This window comes from Nesoenas mayeri (genome assembly GCF_963082525.1).
Source record: "Nesoenas mayeri genome assembly, chromosome: 4".
NCBI lineage: Eukaryota > Metazoa > Chordata > Aves > Columbiformes > Columbidae > Nesoenas > Nesoenas mayeri.
Window position 1 is genome coordinate 53,323,305 of NC_137540.1, and position 22,153 is coordinate 53,345,457.

Here is a 22,153-nt window from a genome sequence, read left to right on the forward strand (position 1 = left end):
AAGAATTTTTAATTTCTTCTCTTACTGTTGCAGACTGTGCAGTCAGACCAAAAGAACAAGGTACAAATATTTTTATATAATTTTTTGCTACAGTAGATGTAGCAGACTTTCAACACACCACAATTTACAAGACTGCTGAAATAGAAAAACTGTGTTTTCTTTGAAAAAATACCCTTTTCTGGTCCCATGTATTGGTCATGTTGGAACACAAGCAGGAAAGAGAGCATGATGCAATTTATACACTACCCCTTCTGGATGAGTGAGTCAGGAAGACTGTGTGATGTACCACGGGATGCACCTGCCCTGTGCTGTAGAAATAGACATAGATATAGTCTTTAAAACATAATATTGCTGGAAGCATTGTTCTCTAGTTGTGTGTTGAAGTGAAACTCTAACACATGATTTTGTTGTGAGAACTGAGCCTAAATAGTCACTGTAAAAGGAATCCTTAGAGTCAATTCACAGTAGAAATGAAAATGCCATTGCTGTTCTTGTCCAGCACCACCTTTTCTTTGCAAGAGGAAATGAATTATGGCACAGCAGTGAGCTGGTTATAAAGAATCCTCTCCTTCACATCTGGAGGCTATTATCAAAGTGTTAGGAAACTTCATATGGAAACAGAAACTCCTTCACCGTGGGGAATACGCTTTTAAGAATTTTCTGGGTTTGCCCCAGCCATATATAACACTTTCTAGTATACCTAGGGGAAAAGGACTATTTAATGAAATGCTTTTAACTGATGATGTCTTGAATTATCATTAGAATGTTTAAAGAATAGGCTCTTTTTAGTCCCTTTGCAAGTATTTTTTGTAATGTATCTATATATGTGGAAACAGAGTTTCTAAGAACTTAAGCAACTTTCAGTGTTTCAATTTATGAACCCTCTTTAGAGTACTTAAACAATTGTTAGACTTTGCAAGGAAAATTGGAAAGAATCTCATTACAAACCTTTCCAATAATGAAGACTAGATACCGCCAAAGACTGGATTGCTTTATTAAAAGAAACAAAGAAAAAAAAATAAGTTGGTGCTGTGGCACCACACTCAAACATCTAATCATGGATTTGTAAGAGGTGGTGACTAGCATGAGTATAAGGAGATAAAGTCACAATAAATATGTGCACTGTTTCTCCTCATTATTTGAGAAGAAATATACATACATTACTAAAATGTGATTTGATCCATGATATTATAGCATGTGTCATAAAAAATTGTGTGAAACAGCTTAAAACTAGGACAACAAAATACTTAAAAGGATTTCAATATGCTAAGGCCAAACTAACAATACTTCTTGAAGTTTCTTCCATTAAAATTACTTTAAAAGGTCTTGGGTTGAGTAGCCAAGTATTGTAATGCATAAAAAGCTGACAAAAAAGAGAATTAAAGAAATAATTTTTGTTAGTGACAAACCATACAGTGACATGAGATTAGATAGTACTCTGCACACTTGAAAACCTTTTAGCTGTTTTAGAAACAGGAAATATGATGAGGTGAGTTGGTTTGGTTGGTCACAGCCAAGGACTATTTCATGAATCCCTTTTAAGCCAAATAATTTAAATGAGTGGGGTGAATCCAGTGGAAGCTTTTAGGCTTAACGTCAGCAAAAGCAAGACGAGGAATGGTGAGCAAAACTATTTACTGACTTTATGAAGTTGTAAAGAACTGAGGGAAGACTGATGCATCAATCTAGGCTGCTCAGTGGAATCTCACTGAACAGCTTCTATCAAAAAATTTAATAGAACTTAACGATGGGTAAGGAGCTAAATGCTCCTATGGATGTTATGCTTCCTTTATATAAATTAGGCATGTGTGCTGGTTTGAATACTATGTGAATGTGCTCTGTGCAATACTACAGTTCTAGTGAACCTTTACTTCCAAAGGCATGAGATGAGGATGTGATGAGAATAAGAATCTACAAGGCAGAGTAAAAATGATGGTCTAGAAGGGTAAATGGGGAACCTCTGCTGTCTCATGTCACGATATAAAACCAGGAAATGTATCATTAAATTCAAATGAATGAATGAGTTGATACATATTTGGTACAAGTTTTGGAGGTTAATGACATGTTTCTGGGACCTTGAATTTAAAACTATCAGTGATCACATCTTATGCTTATGGCATTTTCTAATGAACAGAGGAAAATTTTCTGGGAGACTAGTATGATTTTGATATAGCTGCCCTTTTCAGGCTTCACGTGCTTGCCACTATTGAGGTTGCTTGTTAAGAGTTTATGTACTGGAATGCTAAATTCTTCTTCCCTCCCTGGTGTTTGCCATTGAATTCTATCTACCTTCCCTTCTACTGATTCTGTAACGTATGGCTGGCTGTGGGCTAACTATGTGTGTCAGAAGACTGCCCAGAGTTATTCAACAAGTGTTGGGGCCCAGTGCAAAATATGGGGTGGCAGCACATGGCCAGAGGCAGGAAAGGGTAGCAGGAAAGGAAGGAGATGGTTGCAGCAAGCGTTTAAACTGGATCTTCGTCATGTCATGTGAAACCAAAACTGTAGCTACTGGGAGATGGGCTTGAACTGTGTACTGCTGAGAGTCCTGGTTGGCAAATGGCTCTGAATTTGTCTGTGTTTCATCTTCTTTGGTGTTTCTTAGCCTGTCAGTGTGTACTCTAGCCAGTCAGTTAAAAGGGAAGTTCTGTTAAATTCCTGACTGTTAAAGCTGATTAAAATCCACTTTCTCCTTAATGGCAAAGTTTAACATCTTCAGAACTACCAAAAGCACAGCCTATTTTGATGGGAGTGTTTGTTTGGTGTGTTTGTTTTTGTTTTGTTTTGTTTTAAATTTTATTTTAGCAGCTTAAAATAGTCGCTGTTTCAAAGGAGAGGAGAAATGAGAAAGATCTCGTATTCTTACAACAGCAGGTATAAATGAATTTACAGGATGATCTTACATGAAGCATAGTGGTACCTGCTTAAACACACACACAAAAAAAAAGACTTGGCTTTAAAGTGTCATTTGTCTTGGAGGAAAAAGCACGTCACAATTACATATAGCAGTGAAGGAACTGGGATGGTATAAAAATGGCTTTGAATCTTCCAGATCTTGCTACAATAAAAATTTAAAGTCAAATACTGTAAATACTGTCTGAAGTAATCAGTTCTGAGTAAGATGATGTATTTTTGTCAAGCTTGAGTGCTAAGGACAGGCATGTAGCGTTTTCTTTGCACATCATTAATCTGATTTTTCCCATGGGCTTGTTCATGGCCAAAGATTACAAGACTTATCACATGTGGTGATAATAGTATTGGGATTATCTTCTGATGGGCAGGAAGGACACTGTTTTGTTTCCTTTTGTGCTGAAGCAGACTTCCTTGCAACCTTTCCTTGCAGTAATCCATACAAGTTACTGTAATCAAGATATCAACGTCACATGACTGATTTTGCAGGGCAAAATATTTCACCACTATTTAAATTGTGTATTCTAATGTGTGCTGTGAAAGACATTTTATATTATGGCATCTGATTTTTCTCTTTTTATTTGCCTTTTTCTCCCCATTTGTTGCATTTATGTTACTTGAGGAATCTTCTAGATTTGTAGCAGAACTGGAATTCTGCTATGTTTTAATTATAGAGATACAACATGTGGATAGTTGTACAACCTCTCTCCCAAATTGGTAACAATATTTGTCCTGGTTTGATTATGATACTTGTATGTGTGTCATGTTTATATTTGTTATGTAGTTACTTAAAAACATGTATCAAGAAAGCTACTTCAAATAATTCATTAACTGCTCAGCATACTGTTTTTATTATAAGTAGTAGTTGGTCTCTCTGGCTTTTTGTATGTCAGATTAATTGAACATCTGGTATCCTGGAAAATATTGTCAGAGTTGCTCAATGTAAGTAAAATAATACAGAATATGCTGTTCTAGCAATGTGCAGGTAGTGGTAAATTACAAGTCTAAGACTTCTTAGCTTGTGATCTGGCAGTTGGCCAAACCTCCAAAGAAAAGCCCAGTGTAGGCGAGTCCCCAGAGGAAGGGCAGCCAGTGACACTCTTTCCCAGTTACAGGGACTTTACTGTACAGACTGCTATCGCTGTTGTGCGTAAGCTTTAAATATCTTATAATACATCTACAGTCACATATAGAAACCCTGGTCATTGGCTTCACTTGGTGAGTAGGATATAAAGAAGGCAGCAAATAGTCTTTGCCTGAAAAGGTGTGCAACGTGCTTTGTATAATGTTTTGTTCAACTTTTTTTTTTTTTCCTGAGTTATTCAGAACCTCTTAAGTGTCCTGTCATGGTGTAGAGATTAGAGATAGAATTTGTAGTGGAAATCTGGCAACAAAATGTATTTTTCAGGAGTTAATAACAGTACCATGACGGGAGCGCCACTTTTTGTTTTACTAATGACAACAGCAAAACTTCACAAAAATCCATTGGCTCCTTTCCAGTTCATTGCTTCTGTGGTTCACACGTGCCCATTGCTTAATTTGTGCATCTACTTCTGTCCAGCTACGACTCTGATAAATGTGAACCCTGAAAAGGAATTGTTTGCCGTGAAGTGAAACCCAGCAGTGGATGGTGCTCCAGAGCGTGCGCTCCTACTGTCAGAAAGCAGCCCCGGTTCTCAGACTGGAGATGCTGCTGGCCCATTTCTAGCCACTTCTCCTTGTAGTCTTTTTCCAGTGCATAAATGGGACCCCTGTATTTAAGGCATAGTAAAAGAGAGACCTTTGGCTGTTGTTTTGGTAGATTGAGCAAACCACAGTCTCGTAATGTCTCCTTACAAGAAAAGGCTTTTGGGACTCTTTTGGTAGCCGCCTTCTGTACCTTTCCCATTTTCAATTATTTTTCATTCAGTCAGTGAGGGTAATCAGACCTAAGTCATGTGTTTCAAATCAGCATTTAGTATTTTTAGCATTTCAGGAGTTGTATTGCTGTTTTTTCCTTTCCTTGACTGGAAGTACTTCTTCTGTCATATCCTGTAATTGCATTTTCATTGTTTTCATGCACATAGCCTGTGGTTGGCTCATAATCTCTTTACAATTGCTTAATAAATGTCTCTCTTTCTCTTCTCCTGTTGTTTCCAGCTGATATGCTCTTAATAGCACAAGTTCTTTTTTTTAAGCACTAAGCTTGTGACCATTGAGCAGTTTGATTTTTGGTATTTCTGTTCGTCTCGTATAACGTCCTGTACTGCCAGTCCCTCACTCTTGTCATTACGCTCCCTTCCTACTTCTTGTACCACGGTTGTTTATGAAAATAACAAATAGGGTCAGTTATAACACTGTTCTCCACCAGTAAATTCATTCAGGTCCAAAAGGTCCTCTCAGTTTAACACTTCAGGAAGGGGGTAAGGAGGAAGTGTTGGGCTAAACTTCATCTCTTCCAGTGTCCTCAGTTTCCATGTGGCTCGGTGTGATGCTGTTCTTGACACTCAGACAAATTGCCTGTCTTGTTCTTCCTTGTCGGCAGAGTTGTGTATCTTATCAAATGAAGTTCATCAGGTTAGCAAAGTAATTATCTTTCTATGTGTTACCCTGTTTCTCTTAACTTCTGTGTTTATTTAGCCTTTCCAAATTAGGTTTGTATTATAAATTTCTGTTGATGTCAGTCTATTGGATGTGTTTGCAGGATCTTCTTTCTTGATTATTAGGTTGGCAGTTGCTAATTTCTGGCCAGTTGGTATCCTGCTTGGTTTGTCATTGTGGAATTTTCTTTGTGTTGTGTGTTGGTTCCTTGTGTGTGTTTTGTTTTGTTGTTTTTTAAATAAAAGCAAACTAAACCTGTGTTGCTAAGTTTTGTGATTTTTTTTTTTTTGGTCAGGTATTTAAAGATTCTGAAATGCCAATCATCTAGCCCTCCTGATTTGAATATTTTGAGTTATTTTATTTTTGTTTCTATCCTCACAGTAATTTCCATTTTTCCATGTTTGGTGGCTCTGGCTGATAGATAAGACTATATCTGAGGGAGACCAAGACTTTTCTTCCTAAATCTGTACCATTTAGAAGTATTTTTTCCAGATAGACATCTGTGGATTTTGCTACGTTTTACAATTAGGTCTTAGTCAAAGAACATAATTTATTGTTAATAGCTAATTGCAAGGGTCACTCATAATACTGTTTAAATCATGTAAGGAAAAAAAGCAAAACCATGCTGATAGCAGAGTTGGAAATTGCAGCCTTTGAGTGTACTTTGATTTCAACCTTCTTTTGACATCTTTCCCTGAGCTGTCCAAGCTCTGGAAGAGTCAAGTGGGGCTCCTATCAACCTGAGGAAGTTTTTATTCCTATATCAGGAAATGGTATCAAATTCTCTCAATCGTTAAATTTATTTTTTCAATTATTTCAAGTCGAATTTTTAAATACTATCTTTCTCTGGTCTTTTTTCAAGCCAAGGGTGGTTAAATGGTGGTTATTCTTTGGAATAATAAGCTGCTGTGTGAACAGTAAAACAAATGCAACCTGTGCACACCTACCCCGTGCTGTGACTGGCTTGGAGGTTTGTGTTTGTCCTGCCAGCTGCAGCAAGGCTTCCGTCCATCTGCCTGCTGTTTCCTCTCTGCAAGCGCTTGTTTGAGTCTTTATCTGCACTGATCACCCTCTCTTCTCTTTGTGTTTATATAACCCTCCTCCCTGTAAAGCTGGAATCAGCTTTTAGCCATAGCTTGAGCTTCGTGATCCAGCAAATCATGCACCTCAATCTACATGGTCAATAAACACAAAACAGGGGCTGAACAGCAAAAGTTAGTATTCCCATCTGAGGCACAGGTCTTGCACAAGAGCAGCATGCAGCTGAGTCATGCGAGGACAAGCTACCATGCGGATTTACTGTCTTTGCAAACAGGCTGCATGGAAACTGTGTGTGAGGTGTGGCAGACGGCGAACAACACTTAGGCAACCTCCAGTGTGTGTTTCAATGCAACTGAAAGGCTGGCAGTCTCAGGAGGAGCTGGAGGTAGAGTTCATCTCACCTCTAGTCACACTGAGCTGCTTTCATGGTCAGCGCAGAGAATTAGGCACTTCCAGAGCAGAATTGAGTTGACATCTGCAGATGTCATTATAGACATCTGTGCTTGAATTCGGTCGTGGTCTGTGCATTTCTCTCCAGCGGGTGAAAGGGTAGCCCCGAGTGACTGGCTTGCGTAGGGTGTGTTTTCATGCAGTCTTCAAGTTTCAATATGTTCATAATGTGACAAGACTGACTTAGCAGTCTCAATTTAACTGCAGTTCTTGCTAATTTGAGTGAAGATGTTTGCATTTCTGTACCATCTCCAATGCTACGATAATTTCACTTCTGTGTTTGCAGAGCCTGGGAGAATGAAATCTTGGTTTGATAATTAGAGTTTCAGGGTACTGTGGTAAAATGGCATTAACAAAAATTTCTAGAATAGTTTTAATGCTTTTATTTCTGCAAGGTAACTACAGTACCAATATGTGATAACTTAATGGAGATATGTTAAATCAAAACCAATGCAGAATGAATGTAAATGTCAATAACTCTATTTTGTTTACATTTGCTAGCAATTAGTGTTCAAATCGAGTGCTTAATTGTTTGAGAAAAAAATGAGTGATGTTATATTAATGTATTTAAATAATACTGGTTTGTCTTCTGCTTTTTGCACAGAGGATATTAAGAATTTTCTGTGGTGGAAGCTACTGAGTCTGTAGTGTTTTATATAAATGAATTTTAGTGCCCTAGTTACGGTTGCTTCAACTGTACAGCAAGACTTCAGTTAGGCAATAGTACTGTAATTTGAAAAAGTAGTGAGTTCCTACTACAGTTTAATCACTTTTTCCTGGAATAAAAACTGACTTAGCATGATAATACAATAATTAATACCCAACTGTGAAATAACTACTTCATTCTGCTAGAGAAATATTTATATAGGGTTGAATCAAAACTTTGAGAAGTCGAGATTCCTTTTAGACCTAAAATGAAAACTGTAATAAAAAGAGGAATTGGAGTGGGGTTTTGTTTGTTTGAGGCTTTTTTTTTTAATTAGAACAAGGGTAGTTAGGATGGATCAGATGATACCTTCAATGTAATTTGCTTTAACAAAGTATGAACCACAGCCTTGAATTTTGTTGTGCTTACTTGCTTTGTCATATGCCTTCATTGTTGTGTTTATGTATATCACTAGTTATATGACTGGTTTCTAGTTTGGGTTTGAAAACAATTTAAACCTTTAAATTATTTTGACCTTTAGTCTTCTGTATATTTCAGGTTTTCGTTTTTGCTCTTCTAATAAATTAATTTTCTAGGTGTCACAATACCTGTATTGCAGTGGTATGGCTAGGAAATTATACCTATGAAAACCTTTCTGAACCAGTTATGAGCAGTTCTTTACAAGAACTATGACTACAATAAAATTTTAGAAAAGAGTTTTTGGCAAGGGCAGGATAAGTATGCCTAACTTCACATGTTAATATTTCTGTTGATGCTGTGTATCCTAAGTAATACCAATCCCGGGTGATTAGAAGTAACTTTTCTTTGTCAGACCTAAACACAGAAAAGAACTTGCAGTATATTGTCATTTCATTTCTTTGTATTGTTGTCATTTTGTTTCTTTGTATTGTGGACGTATTTGTGAGCTGTAGTCCTAGACCAAGACTGTCCATTAGACATGGTATAAATGGGGGGGAGGAAGGGAAGGTGATTCCTGTCGTAGAGGAAACAAGACGATGATGGCTGTGGAGAGAAAGACGGGAGTGCCCCAGAAGAGCATGGAACTGCTGTTGATCCGGGTGTTTTACTTCAGGATATGCGGTTCTATTAAGTGGTACCATCAAACATACAGTGTCTTGCACATCTGAAGACTTAAGTTGCTCTCTTGATAGTTGCTTGATAACTACTTTTTTCAGTTGTGCTAGAGAGCAAGAGTGCCAGTCCTGTAACTGGTGGAATTTTGAGTGAGCTCTTGGGTTTCTAATGAGTGTGAAGATGCAAGCATATATTGAATTTAATGTCTGATTTTAATTGTTTTTTTTAACAATTGATTTCATATGGAGATTAGCGGGCATTTGGAAATAATTCTATTGTGTAATACCTTGATCAGTGCCAGCAGCTGCTTGGCTATAGCAGAGATTACTCCCAGGCCATAGGATCTTAGGTGTAGTTAATTGCGTATATTGAAGAAATGTGTATAATTATTTTGTTGAACTGTGATGACAGTCCTACAAATTTATGGATTGTACTTAAATGCAAGTCTTTATTAATTCCCTTTTCCCAAAATCTTGTATGTGTCTTGCCACTAGCAAGAATTTACATCTTGCTTTTAACTGCGGTATAGCCCTCTGTAGTTTGTCTATATGTTACTTTCATTATTTGCATTATATTATATATTTTCTGTACCCCATACATTTTATTCATTATTTGTATTGCTTTGGTATCTGGAATCGTAGATAAAGACCAACAGAGTATTCTGTTCGTTTCTTGTGCGTGCTGTAAGCAGAACGTCATGCACCGAATACTTTATTATAAAACAAAAGACAACACACAAATACAAGCAGATATGAGACCATAAAGAAACAATGGAGGCAACATTAATCAGTGTATTAAATAGCAGTTGCAGCTTGCCAATGACCTGATTACTGCCCAACTGTTGGTTTGCAATCGAGAAGAAATACCAAGGAGTGCTTTGCAGGGAAATAGAATGAGGTTTTATGGACATTTGCTGGCAGTTCCTTTTGAATACAAGAGCAACATAGGAGAATTTGTAAGGGTGGTGTGTTTTCAAACAGGCAAGATGGTGCCGAAGACTAGTTTCATTGCTTTAATCCCAGAATATCCTAACATTTTGTTACCAAATGGGAATGCTGTGTGAGCTCTCATAGCACTATGCTGCCCTACCTTGTCTGTTTTTGACATGACAGAGAAGGGATATATGCAAGATTTATGCATATTGTCATATGAATATGAGAACCCAAAGAGAGATCTTAATATAGGAGGGTATTCTGATACGAATAGGGAGAAAGGAGATTGGGTTTATGTGAAAGATCAAAACGTCACTCATATAGGTTATCTATAAAATGAGTAAAAAGACTGGAAGGAACTTTAGTGGGATGAGTTTATATGGTACAGAGACAGTTTATTGTCAGTCTCCAGGGCAGGATCCACAGATCTTTAAGTCCTTTCTGCCCTGTTCCTAAAGACTTCAGTAGTAGTAATCTGAATCCCACGCTGCAAGTCAAAACCATTATTCTCTGTCCTGTCACCAGCAGAGAGAGTGGGGTGTGGTTTTTTTAGGTTTTGCATCAGGTTGGTTTTTGGTTAAGTGGTGGTGTTAATTTGTTTGGGTTTGGTTTTTCGCTTGTTTGTTTTGTGTGGGGTTTTTTGTTTGTGCTGTTGCTAGTTGGTTGGTTGTAGTTTTTTTAAATCTTCCTTATTGAAAGAACCTGGTAAGTTTTGAGAACTATGTAATCTATTTTTTCAATTCCAGGATCTGGGAAGGACGGGTGATGTGTCGTACTGTAACAGACAGGCCTGTACTGTCAATATTCAGATGTTTTCATCCTTTCAGCTAATGTTTCAAAATACAGCTTAAGAATATTTTTAGGGAAACAGGCCAGTGCAAGGTAGAATTTGGACTTTTGTGGGCTGTGGCTGTAAAGTTCTCTTTTATTTTGTTGGTATGTTGTCTGTTTTTCTCTGTTTCTTCTTTTTTTTTTTTTTTTCCTCTGTAAGTTGCTTCATGAAGGAATGTACTTCTACATTTATAGAAATAGAGGAGGAGTTTTAAATAATGTACTATAGGAAAAGCTGCTGTCCAGCTTTTGTTTTAATTTATAAGATCTACTGAGTTTAAAACTGGGTTCCGAAACTCAGGGAGAAGGTAAAGCTGAAAGACAGTGTTTCCATGTTGGAAGCAGGGGCATGTTTAATAATGGAGGAACAAGTTTAGTATAATTTGAATGACATCATAACAGAAGAATTGTGGTAAGAGATGTTTTTATTAGCTGTGTGAGTTCAGTCTCCTCTTGTGCTCTACTTTTAATATTCTTGAGGTGAATTTGACCATTAAATTTTATTATTTCATGTTGTCTCTTATGTCTCTTTAATGTGTTTGTAATGGGTGTGCTACTGGTATGCAATATGGCTGGCCTTCACAATTTTACCTCAAATGATGCTCAAGTGACATGGAGGAATGGGATGCAAAGACCGATTTGACTGAGGTTAGACTAAGAATCTGTGGCACACATCCCAGTTCTGTCCTGCCATCCTAGAAGCCGACCTCATCCTTCAACAAACCCTATTCCAGAGGTTAAACCTGCAACCTTTTATTTCTTCAAACTGAAGCTTCACTTTCAGTTCTGCCAAATCATTATGTTGAGATCCTTCAGTTAACTGGGGTTCTACAGTAATTAAAAATAACCAATTTTGGTGGCATTTCATAGGAATTAGTAGTTCTTAGCTGCACCAGAAGAAACAAGGAAACTACAAAGTTGATATTTTTCATTATATAGATAAAGCTATAGACACAATTTTCAGTATGCAGAGAACAGATCTGTTACATTAGGTATTTTGTACATGAGGCCTTAAATTTTTACCTGGTATCTAGTTAATTTAAACCAGCTAAAAGGATTGTGCCTATGTAAAATAGTTCTTGAGTTCTGTGCCTTGATACAGGCAGAGCACAAGACTCACTTCTTAGGCTCTTCTAAAGTCTTGGCATAGCTCTTAAAAGCAGCTGCATTGTACTGTGGCTTATACATCAGGCCAGCTGGCTTGCAGCCCCTCGTACTGTCCATACTGAGGCAAGTCCTCCCTTTGAAGAGGTCTGCGACTGCTCTGACGAAGAGGTGCTGCCATCTCCAACCTCACTGGTGTGTTAAGATTGGCAAAGTAAGCAGAGCTGCGAAGCGTTTTTTGGTGTCTTATTTTAAAATACTGAGTTCAATAAGCCTTTAAGTATTGGATTAACACTTCCCTTTTTCTGATATTTGTCCTAATGAAAAGGTTGTAGTACTGTGATTATGCAGTGGAGCACATATTGACAGCATTCCATCCTTTTAGAAAGTATTTGTTAGTAATTAGGAATACAATGAAAAAGCACTCCAATGTTTTGTGGGCTTTTTTTCTGTGTTTTTCAGATGGTGGTAAAAACCTTCATGGATATGGACCAGGACTCGGAGGATGAGAAGCAGCAGTATCTCCCATTAGCCTTGCACCTTGCGTCTGAATTCTTCCTCAGGAATCCCAATAAAGATGTGCGCCTCCTTGTAGCATGTTGTTTGGCTGATATTTTTCGTATCTATGCTCCTGAAGCTCCATATACTTCCCATGACAAACTTAAGGTAAAAAAGCTTTATGAAATAAAGGCTTTCTTCCTACTTCATTCTCTTACTGAGGGGAAAAAAGACAGCCACCACCACTCTTAAAAAAAACAAACAAACAATAAAACCCTACTTTTTTTGTTTTGTTTTGTTTTGCTCATACTTATACTGATGTTCAGTTTTATTAAAGAGATGTTGCTTTAGTCCTGTGAGTCAATGTAGTACTTTAAGGGCCAGAGATGTGTAAAGGAACGCTAGACAGCCAGTATCTGTGTTGGGGACAGCTTTCTGTCAGTGCCTAGAAAAGGCAATTTGATGTTCTCATATCATGAGTTTGTAAATGTGTGTAGATGTCACTACTAAAGGGTTGTATTTTTATTCTCTACTGATTCAAGCTTGTAAACACTTTCTTGTTTTTTGACAGGACATATTCTTGTTTATTACAAGACAATTAAAAGGCTTGGAGGACACGAAGAGCCCTCAATTTAACAGATACTTTTACTTGTTAGAGGTAACACAATAACTGTAACTTTCAGTGATGGTATTTGCTCTGGAAGCCTAAGAAATGTAATCAGTCCTCCAGATGTGCCGATATGCCTGGGAAATTTCTTTGATTCTGTAAATCGTACCAGACTCATTAAAGTTCAATTAATTGCTTCTTTTAGCAGTTACAATTCTGTTTGCATTTAATGAGTTCATGCAGCCTGTAGTTGATGACATGTTAAAATGATTGGTATTTATTAACACTTAGCCTTTGTCTTACAATTCTATACATTGTTTTTCTTATCATGCACCCTTAAGGTTATATTAGCTCATCAAGAGAGAATTTCAAATGCTGATTAAAATGCAAATCTGCTTATATTGGTGATGGGAGAAGGAATGTAAGATTTTGGTTTAATAACATTAGAGAAACATACTCTTGAGAAGGAGTGAAGGGGTTTTATTAGTATACATTTAGAAAGAGTATCTTGTTTGTAAACCTTTTATTGATGTTTAAAACTGTATTGTTTGACAGCGTGAAGAAAGAAGTTTAAAAACATGAACTTGTTAACAGTTTCTGTCAGTCTGCTTCTATACATACAAAATGAGATTATTCTATATTTAGTTATTTCCTGGATATATGTTGCAAAGCTCCTTTGATTTAAGAGCTCTTCATATACAAAGCAAATATCCAGTCTCTTTCCCCAAAGGGTGTAAAATCTGTTGTATAATATTTTTTCTTAAACAGAAAAAAATGTAACTAACGTGATTATATTTATGTGACTTAGTGTGAGGTTGTAATATCCTAAATATCCTATTTCTATTTTAGAATTTAGCTTGGGTTAAATCTTACAACATCTGCTTTGAGTTGGAAGATTGCAATGAAATTTTTATTCAGCTTTTTAGGACTCTTTTTTCAGTTATCAAGTAAGTTGCGTTGCTTCAATTATATTAAAATATTATCAGTTTTGGGGTAGACTGAATCCTTGCATAGTCTACAAATAGATATGTCTGAATAGAGCACATTCTTCCAAACAAGGGGATACGGGGAAAGCAAATGAGTGCGAATTACTGACAATATAGAGGGTGATGTGTTTTAACATCTCTTGCATGTGCTCCAACAGTGTACTTCATTCTGACTCATTTATCTACATTTGTATTTCCATGGTTGTTGTTTTCTTCTTTTTTGTTTTGTTTCACTTCTTAAAGCAAAGCTAGAGTATTCGAGGTTTTTGAAGCTTTCTATAAGAGAGGAAAGGCGCATAAAATAGTTTTGAGATGTGGAGACTCTAAGGGAGGCTGGACAGCATTAGATATTTGTTTCTTAACAGTACTGTTACTGTTTGTCAGAGTCTGAAAATTTAGTATTGCTAATATTCTTTTATCTTCTTAGTAATAGCCACAACCAGAAGGTACAAATGCATATGCTGGATTTGATGAGTTCTATCATCATGGAAGGCGATGGAGTAACTCAGGAGCTGCTGGACTCTATTTTGATTAACCTCATTCCTGCACACAAGGTTTGCAAAGCAAAATACTATAGTAGTATGTCATTATAACAATAATTCTTTTTACTTTTTGCTTGTTTATCTCTCCACACATTTCAGCCATCATATCTGCTTTCTTTTTTTTCCTCCCCAGCCTTGTAACAGTAGATTGAAAATTTCCTTTGGGAATTAGTTGTTGCTGTTCATTAGCTGTGTCTAGGTTGTTTGGTATCAAGTACTTGTCACCTCAGGAACTCTGTACTGAAACAGTAATAAAGTATTTTCAAGCAAATATAATAGGAGAACGTATCTTCAGGGTTGTGGATTGTTGTTTGGGGTTTGTTTTTTGTGTTTTGTTTTGGTTTTAATTAGTTGGTTGCTTTTAGTGCTCCATATTCTTTCATGAGTTCCACAATCTTTCTGCCCTTTGCAGAGTTCAGCATCTCTTTAACTCACTGTAAGTGACGCTACTTCTTCCCAGAGGGCTCTTACAGGAGCCCCTCCTAGCAGGTGGTCACTGTCACACTGGTGTTGTCGTAGCCCATCTACACAGCTACTTGGGCAGGTTTTTCAGAGACTCCTTTACAGACAGCTTCATGAACTGTCACTGATGCTACCCTTCTGGTTTCATTGTGTGACTGACTGTCTGGTCACTGGGTCTGCAGTTGAGCTTTTGAAGTACCTTTGCTGTAATAGCTAAATAAAGTTGAAAGGAGAATAAACACGACTCCCTTAGCTGTGAAATCACAAGAAGTGAGATGCAGGCTGGTATTGCTTTGCATTGACTAAGAAAATTCCCTTGCTAAGACACTTGTGCTTCTTACTGAAAAATGTATGTAGAACAGTAAGTTTCAGTTATGAGCTACAGTAAGTAAACTATACTCTGATTACCAGGTATGTGTATCTATCATCTGAGATCAGTTTGCATTCCTTCTGTCATGACCATGAGATGTGAATATCATTCTATCAACTCATTTTTATTGACAGCAATGAGATGGTGTCTTGTTAAAACTGCTAACAGGAAGGGAGGCCTCTTAGAAGAATAGAAAAAGAGTCCTTTTGAAAATATGCTGTTCTTTTAAAGTTGTCTCTAATCAATTATAGGCAGTAGATATCTGGAGTGGAAATAGGAGTGGAGATGTACGTGTCAGGTGCTGGCTCAGGCTGTTAACAATGGTGGGCATTACTCTGAGAGTGCAAAGACTGACTAAACCTTGTACAGCTGAACAGTGTGTTGTGACTACTTGGTGTAGGCCAAGTAAAAGAGAATAAGATCCTTCTTTAGCGTTAATGTAGTGAACTTAATCATATTCATTTTGCCTAGTGAAAGAAATTCTCAAGCAAGGCTTTGACAAGAGGGGGGGTGAACTGAGTGTAAATATGGGGTCGTACTGCATATTTAGTATGTTGGCCTCTAGACTGGTGGCCAGTCCTTACTGGCTCTTGACCATCATGACTGAGAAAATAATACGCTGTGGACAGTGCTCACTATCATACTATGGTCAGTATTTTGGTCTGTTTTAACTTGTTTCCTGTAACAACAGACCTTAAACTACTTCTTTACCATGGTAGTGTTTAAAAATACCACACACACAAAACCCCGGAAAGTTCTTTTGTCTGCTCTGCCTAGCAGAGTTTTACTGCGGTAATTATGTTCTCTTTTTATGAACAGATCTCCTAGGAAATTCTGATTATATTAATTGTTTGTCCTTAGGTGTGTAAATCAGAAGCACCATAGCTTGAAAAGCACAGTTTATTTTATTTTAGAGAAAATGTAACAACAATAGTTTTATGCCTGTGCAAAGCAATTGAATACTAGTTATTCTCTGCAACGACACAATAGAAATATCGGTGTGGCTAGACTGTTACTTTTAATGGAAGTTCATCTTTGTAAAGGAACTGAAATATGTATTTTGGATAACGTATTCTTTACTTTCTTGAGCTTTTTCGTGAGTTGTGTTTTTGTTTGCTTTAGATTTTCTTACATTGTGTAACACAATTCTGCAATAAAAATGAGAAATGTACTGGTACCTAGACATGAAGTAAAGTCTACATCAGCATCTAAATTACATTAATTTGTAAATCCATTACCAGTTAAATGGCTTTACTGTACATTGTTCTCTCTGTGTGTGCTAATGTGGCTCTCCTCTAGTAAGTCCAGGTTTTCAATAGCAGTAAGATATGTCACCTTTTGTTCAGAACACCTATGGCATCAAACTGTAATTCTTTTTATCAACTTTAAAGCCAGGACTACTGAGTTAATAGTTTTCTTTGCAGTCTTACTATCAAGATTATCCCTTAAAGGCATATGTTTCATGTATTAAAAATCTTGATTTTCTTCCGCATCCTCTACAGCATGGACAATCCAGACCTTCAAGGGTTTTTTTTCTCCTAACAGTCTGATCGTTTATTTATTATTTATTAATAGTTCTTTATTTTGTATTTTCTAGGCTGTTTTGGTGTTTGTTGTTGTGTTGTTTGGGTTTTTTTTGTGGTTTTGGGGGCTTTTTTTAGCTCTGGTGAGCCTGTCTAGGGAAAAAAAAAACCAACCCAAACAAATAAACAATAAAACTTCATTGCAATAAATGTTTGAAGCTGTATTGAAGATACAAATAAAATATATTTTCTATGAGTTTGGCAGTCCTTCAGCTTAGTACAGACATACCTGCCAACTAGAGTTTAATCATTTTCTGTTTTGGAGAGAAACTGTTTTGTTTTGAATTTGAGAAGAGTTTATACATATCTGTCTATAATGAGACATCCATTTAGTGCTGTGGTAACTGAGGAGATATTTGTTTCGGCCTTTGGCCATTTGATTCTCTTTACTATCATTTGATGAATTGTCTTTTGGTTTGTCATCTCGTCAGCTAGAGGAACATGCGGGAGTCATTCCCAATGTAGACTTGCCAAATACCGTCTTTCCAAGAATCAGTCATCCTGAGGCTTTAGCTGTATTTTGTCTGCAGCCATCTGTAATTTTCAGGGCAATCAGCTAATCCACCTACCTTTTTTTTCCCCCCCTCCTCCAAGCTGCATTAATCCCTAGATGAGATTAAATATTTCTTATTGGATTCTGTGCAGATTTGGACAGTCACATTTTTCAGATGTGCAGCTACATTCCTTATCTTGCTCAAGAGTAACAAAACCCCTGTTCAGGTTTGTTATGTTGCAATCAAATGTGCCTGTGGGAAGTTTGCAGCTCCCCCGTCCCAAGCGCAGGTGCTCTTGTGCTCTCCACGGGTGTCCCAGAGTGGGCATTGCCCTGCGGGGAGAAGGCAGCGCCGTCTTACCCTCCGGACAACGCTGAGCTTTGGCTACAGGGTGTACCTTCAATGACTATGTGAGGGGAAAACAAAACCACATTTAAACAGTGAATTAGAATAGTTGATTTTTCAGTGGGCAAAATTTGGTGCCCGTTAATTATCAAAGTATGGAGATGTGATAATGTTTCTTCGCATTTTTTTTTATGTGATTGCATGTGTAAACTTTTCCTAGATCTTAATGCAATGCTAAAGGTAACAACTGGAGTGACAGTCGTAGAATAATGTGCAGGAAGTTATGGTTTTGGGTTAGATTTCTTTGTGTGAAGAACTAGTTTTAAGATTTTTCTAAGTGGAATTAACATAACTGAACTTAGCTTCGAAAACAAATTGGCGGTAAAACACACCTTTATAAAGTCATAGTCTTTTAAGGCTGGGAGAGAAAGTAAAGTAATCCGTCTCTATTTTTTTTTTTCTTTATTTCAGAACCTTAATAAACAAGCATTTGATCTTGCAAAAGTCCTGTTGAAAAGGACCGTCCAGACCATTGAACCATGTATTGCCAATGTATGTAAATTAATTAATCCGTGTTAACTACAAATAACAAGTGTTCTTGTTACTGTCTTGAATTATTGGAGATTTGTTTCTTTATTTAAAAATATTGTTTATAGAACTCACATTTTGTAATGTAGTTATAAGAATAGAGTTTTCTAAATAGGATATTATTAGCTTGCTTGTTAAAGAAATATTTGAGCTGTTTCAAATCAGTGAAGAGGAAATTGATTTTTACCCATCTTAGTCTAAGGGTAAGCCTAAATCCAGTCTGTAAAAACAGAGGACTACCAAAAAATCCTGCTCCAACAAAAGGAGTTGTTAGTGCTTCGTATGTTCAGCAATTGGACATTTTCATATCAAACTTTAGGATGAAGCGTTTCAAACTACCAGCTCTTTACCAGACTGTTTTTCCATTCTGAACTTGTATTAGTCATGAAGACTGAAAGAATTGAGTTTTTACAAGGCTTCCTTCTACTATAATTTGTTTTGTTGAATGTCAGTGTTGTACGGTCTGCATATTAAAATACCTACTACAGGCTTGTAGGGGTATGTAGTCTGGTCCATTCTGCTGCCTTTCCGTGTTGCTGAAGCCAATAGAATACTTAAAAGTCAGAATAGTTTAGAAAGGGAATTATGCAAATTCATAAAAGGTTAATCAGTAAGTACTGAAAAGCTCAAGGAGTCTCACTAACAAGTACCACTTCCCAGTTCCCCTGTTTCTTGAAGCTTTAAGCTTGGACACAGGAAAGTGCGTATAGTGACCTTTGAGTTGGTTTTAATATTATTCTTCTTACTTTCTCATTCAAGTGTATAATAGCTTCATAGCATTTGCACTGCTCAAATAATATTAATATTAAGCCACAGTATCTAACAGGAAGTATATCAAGCATATTAAAATTTAACAAATCCAAAAGGAATCATTCATATTTTAGGCTGCTCGGGTTTTTTCTGTTAGATAGCTAACAACCTTGGTACATTACCATCAAGTATCACAAGACGTATCATAAAGCAATCTGACATTCTTTAAAGTGGATTAAAAGTAGAGAAGTTTCTTTCTCAGCATTCAATGATCTTCAATTTGAATTGATTTTAAATTATAAGAAAATTAAAAATAGGACGCTATGTTTTTTTTCTCAACTTCTGCTGGATGAATATGCCTTTTAAATTACCAGTTCTTGTATTACCTGTTAATTTTGCTGGGGAGGTGGTTATTGATATTTTAAATTATCAAATTACTATAAATTAATTGATCCTGATGGATGTAATAGTACTGAATTATAAAAGATGTTTGCTTGTAATTTGCTTGAGCAAAAACTGTAAGGATGAAATGCTTTGATGTAATGAAAAAAATGTGCATTGAGTACCATCCATTAGAATTAAAGTACTGACATACTACGTTAAAATAACTTTTAAAAATAGTGTTTGCATGAATGAAGGAAAATCTGCTAGATAATATTGTTTGTATTCTAGTTTTTTAACCAGGTTCTGGTTCTGGGAAAGTCTTCAGTAAGTGACTTATCAGAACATGTGTTTGACTTGATACAAGAGCTTTTTGCCATAGATCCTCACTTACTGCTCTCTGTCATGCCACAGCTGGAATTCAAGCTGAAGGTAGGTTGCAATGTAGCTTTGGACAAGTAATCAAATGTTGTATGGATATTAAGAGTGCAGAGCTGTAGATTTATTAACTGTTCTACTAGAGGAATACAAGTTTTGTATTTATCACCTTATTTTGAAGGTAAATGTAATATTAAAGGAAGGACACTGGCAAGTTGTATGCAGTTGTGTGCTTTCTGTGCTTGCAAACAAAATATGTAATCATTATAATGATAAATTTATATGATCTAATACAAAAGTTGTAGATGAAATCCAAGGATTAAGTAGCTGATATTTGTAAAGTAATTAGGCTATGGTTGCCTTATCTCATGAAACGCAAGTGTGTCAGCCTCAGTATTGACTTGCAGAATTTTCTTCTGTGAAATTTTATTTTAATAACAGAGGAAGTATTTTCAAATATTTTCTCAGATTTGTCATAATCATCTAATAAAATTAGCTGACTTCGTTGGGATCCTTGGAAATAGTTCATTTATCCTGATTTGGGGGCTTGAGGTTTTAAATTAAAAAGCTGTTTGTCTTTTGTAAGGTTGTAAGTGGACAAGGGAAATAATTTTATCTGTGTGCATGTACATAAAGGATATGGTGGCAACAAACAAAAATAACCAAGAAATGGGTATTTGGTGAAATTAGATATATCTTTTATTAATGCACATCTGTCTGTAACGTCTTACTTGGTGTCTTTTCCCCACAAATGAAATAGTCTTAAAGTATGTTTTAAAACAAAAATAAGATCATTCATTGTTGTAATTGTTAGGTTTATATTGTATTCTAAGTACCGTGCATTGGTTTTTATTCCTGAAAGAGATGGACTTTTCAAAGCACAGACATCTATTCAATGGCTGTAATAGGTTAACTTAATAGGTGTTTGTGTATTTTTACTCACATTCATTTAATAATCTAATTAGGGAGACTGAGAGTTATCAGACATTATTTCAAACTCACTTTGTAATCTAACTTATAGAAGCAGAAGGAAAAGGGAGCCAAAAATTATTAAGATATTACAGATGATGATTTACAGTTCCTTTTTTCATACTTGGTTTTTAGAGCAATGATGGAGAAGAACGTTTGGCTGTTGTTCGACTTCTGGCTAAACTCTTTGGCTCCAAAGATTCTGATCTAGCCACACAAAATCGTCCTCTTTGGCAGTGCTTTCTTGGGCGGTGAGACAAACTGGGATAGAATTCTGAATTTCTTTGCTTTTTGTTCTGATTTTACTGATAGTACTGCATTTTTTCATTGTGTTTTTAGAGGATTTAACTGGTTGCTTGTATTTGAACAAGTTCTTTTGAAGCAGAGAATTGCATACAGTTATATTTCAGAACAAAGAAGCTTGAAGGGCTGCTGCTATATTGCTGTGAGCTATGGGAATATAGGCTAGATAAACAGCACATTACATACATAGCAGAAATTACACAATAGATATGCCAGCATTGTTTGAAAATTCATACTGTTCAGCTGTATCTGCAACTATATCTGTTCTATTTGGCATTTACCTTTTTGAGTGAAGAAATACAGAAATTTATAATTTTTTAAAAAGTGAATGTTTTCAAATAGTATATGTTATATGGTGAATTATATTTTTATAATTTGAGATATAGATATATATATATATACACACACACACATATGCACACACATGATTGTCAGTGTATAGAGAATTATGTTCAAAACTCAGTGGACAAATCCGCATATAGCATATTCATCTTAAGTCCTGACTTAATTTCACAAGAAATAACATAAAACTTTGAATGAGGTACATTACGGAGATAAATTTAAAACATTTCTATTGTATTATTTTGCCATATAAAAGTATTCTAATAGTTAATGGAACATACTATCAACACATGTTACTACATAGAGAATAATCTTGATTTGAAAGGCTAATTAAAAATTAACATTCATCATCTTCTATCCCTCCAGGTTCAATGATATCCATGTCCCTGTGAGATTAGAGAGTGTGAAATTCGCCAGTCATTGTTTAATGAACCATCCAGACTTAGCAAAAGACCTCACTGGTGAGATGCTCATACAGGGGTTTAGAATAATTTAAGAAATGAGCAAGGAAGAATGTAATTATTTCTGTACATAGCAGTGTATTTCTAAAATGTATCCAGCCCAATGCCTGATGCAGGGTGGAAGAGCAAACTACTGAGTAATTACTTTGTGCTGAAGACAAGTGCTGCTTATTAGAAACTGGACTTTGTCAGAATGAGCACTTAAGAAGCGGCCCATTGCAGAATGAGTTTTTAAGTCATTTCAGATGCTAATGAAACTTTTGGCAAGTCAAAGCAAATGTTCGTGCAATGTCTTGATTTATTTTCAAAAACAGTCAGCGTGTTCCCCAGTACTCCTCTCCACTGAGTTTAGAAAATGCCATTGTGCTGATCTAAACTTAAGTTTCTTCCTTCCCTTCAGCATGATTTTAACTGCAAGCAGAATTTCAGGCTTAACTGAAAATACTGTTCTTTTTTGGTGCAAGCTAACCTGCAGCAATTGTCAGTATTTTTAATTTATTATTTA

The 22,153-nt window shown here is 36.3% G+C and overlaps 1 protein-coding gene across 1 annotated transcript in view; it reads left to right on the plus strand.

Moving 5' to 3' along the window:
• PDS5A (PDS5 cohesin associated factor A) overlaps positions 1-22,153 on the plus strand; it is a 77,759-nt gene that overhangs the window by 20,110 nt on the left and 35,496 nt on the right. Inside the window, exons 3-10 of the mRNA XM_080343557.1 lie at positions 12,052-12,255; positions 12,659-12,745; positions 13,544-13,641; positions 14,108-14,234; positions 17,948-18,028; positions 19,487-19,627; positions 20,678-20,793; positions 21,554-21,648. Coding sequence (XP_080199683.1) covers positions 12,052-12,255; positions 12,659-12,745; positions 13,544-13,641; positions 14,108-14,234; positions 17,948-18,028; positions 19,487-19,627; positions 20,678-20,793; positions 21,554-21,648 — 949 coding nt within the window. The remainder of the gene's footprint in view (positions 1-12,051; positions 12,256-12,658; positions 12,746-13,543; positions 13,642-14,107; positions 14,235-17,947; positions 18,029-19,486; positions 19,628-20,677; positions 20,794-21,553; positions 21,649-22,153) is intronic.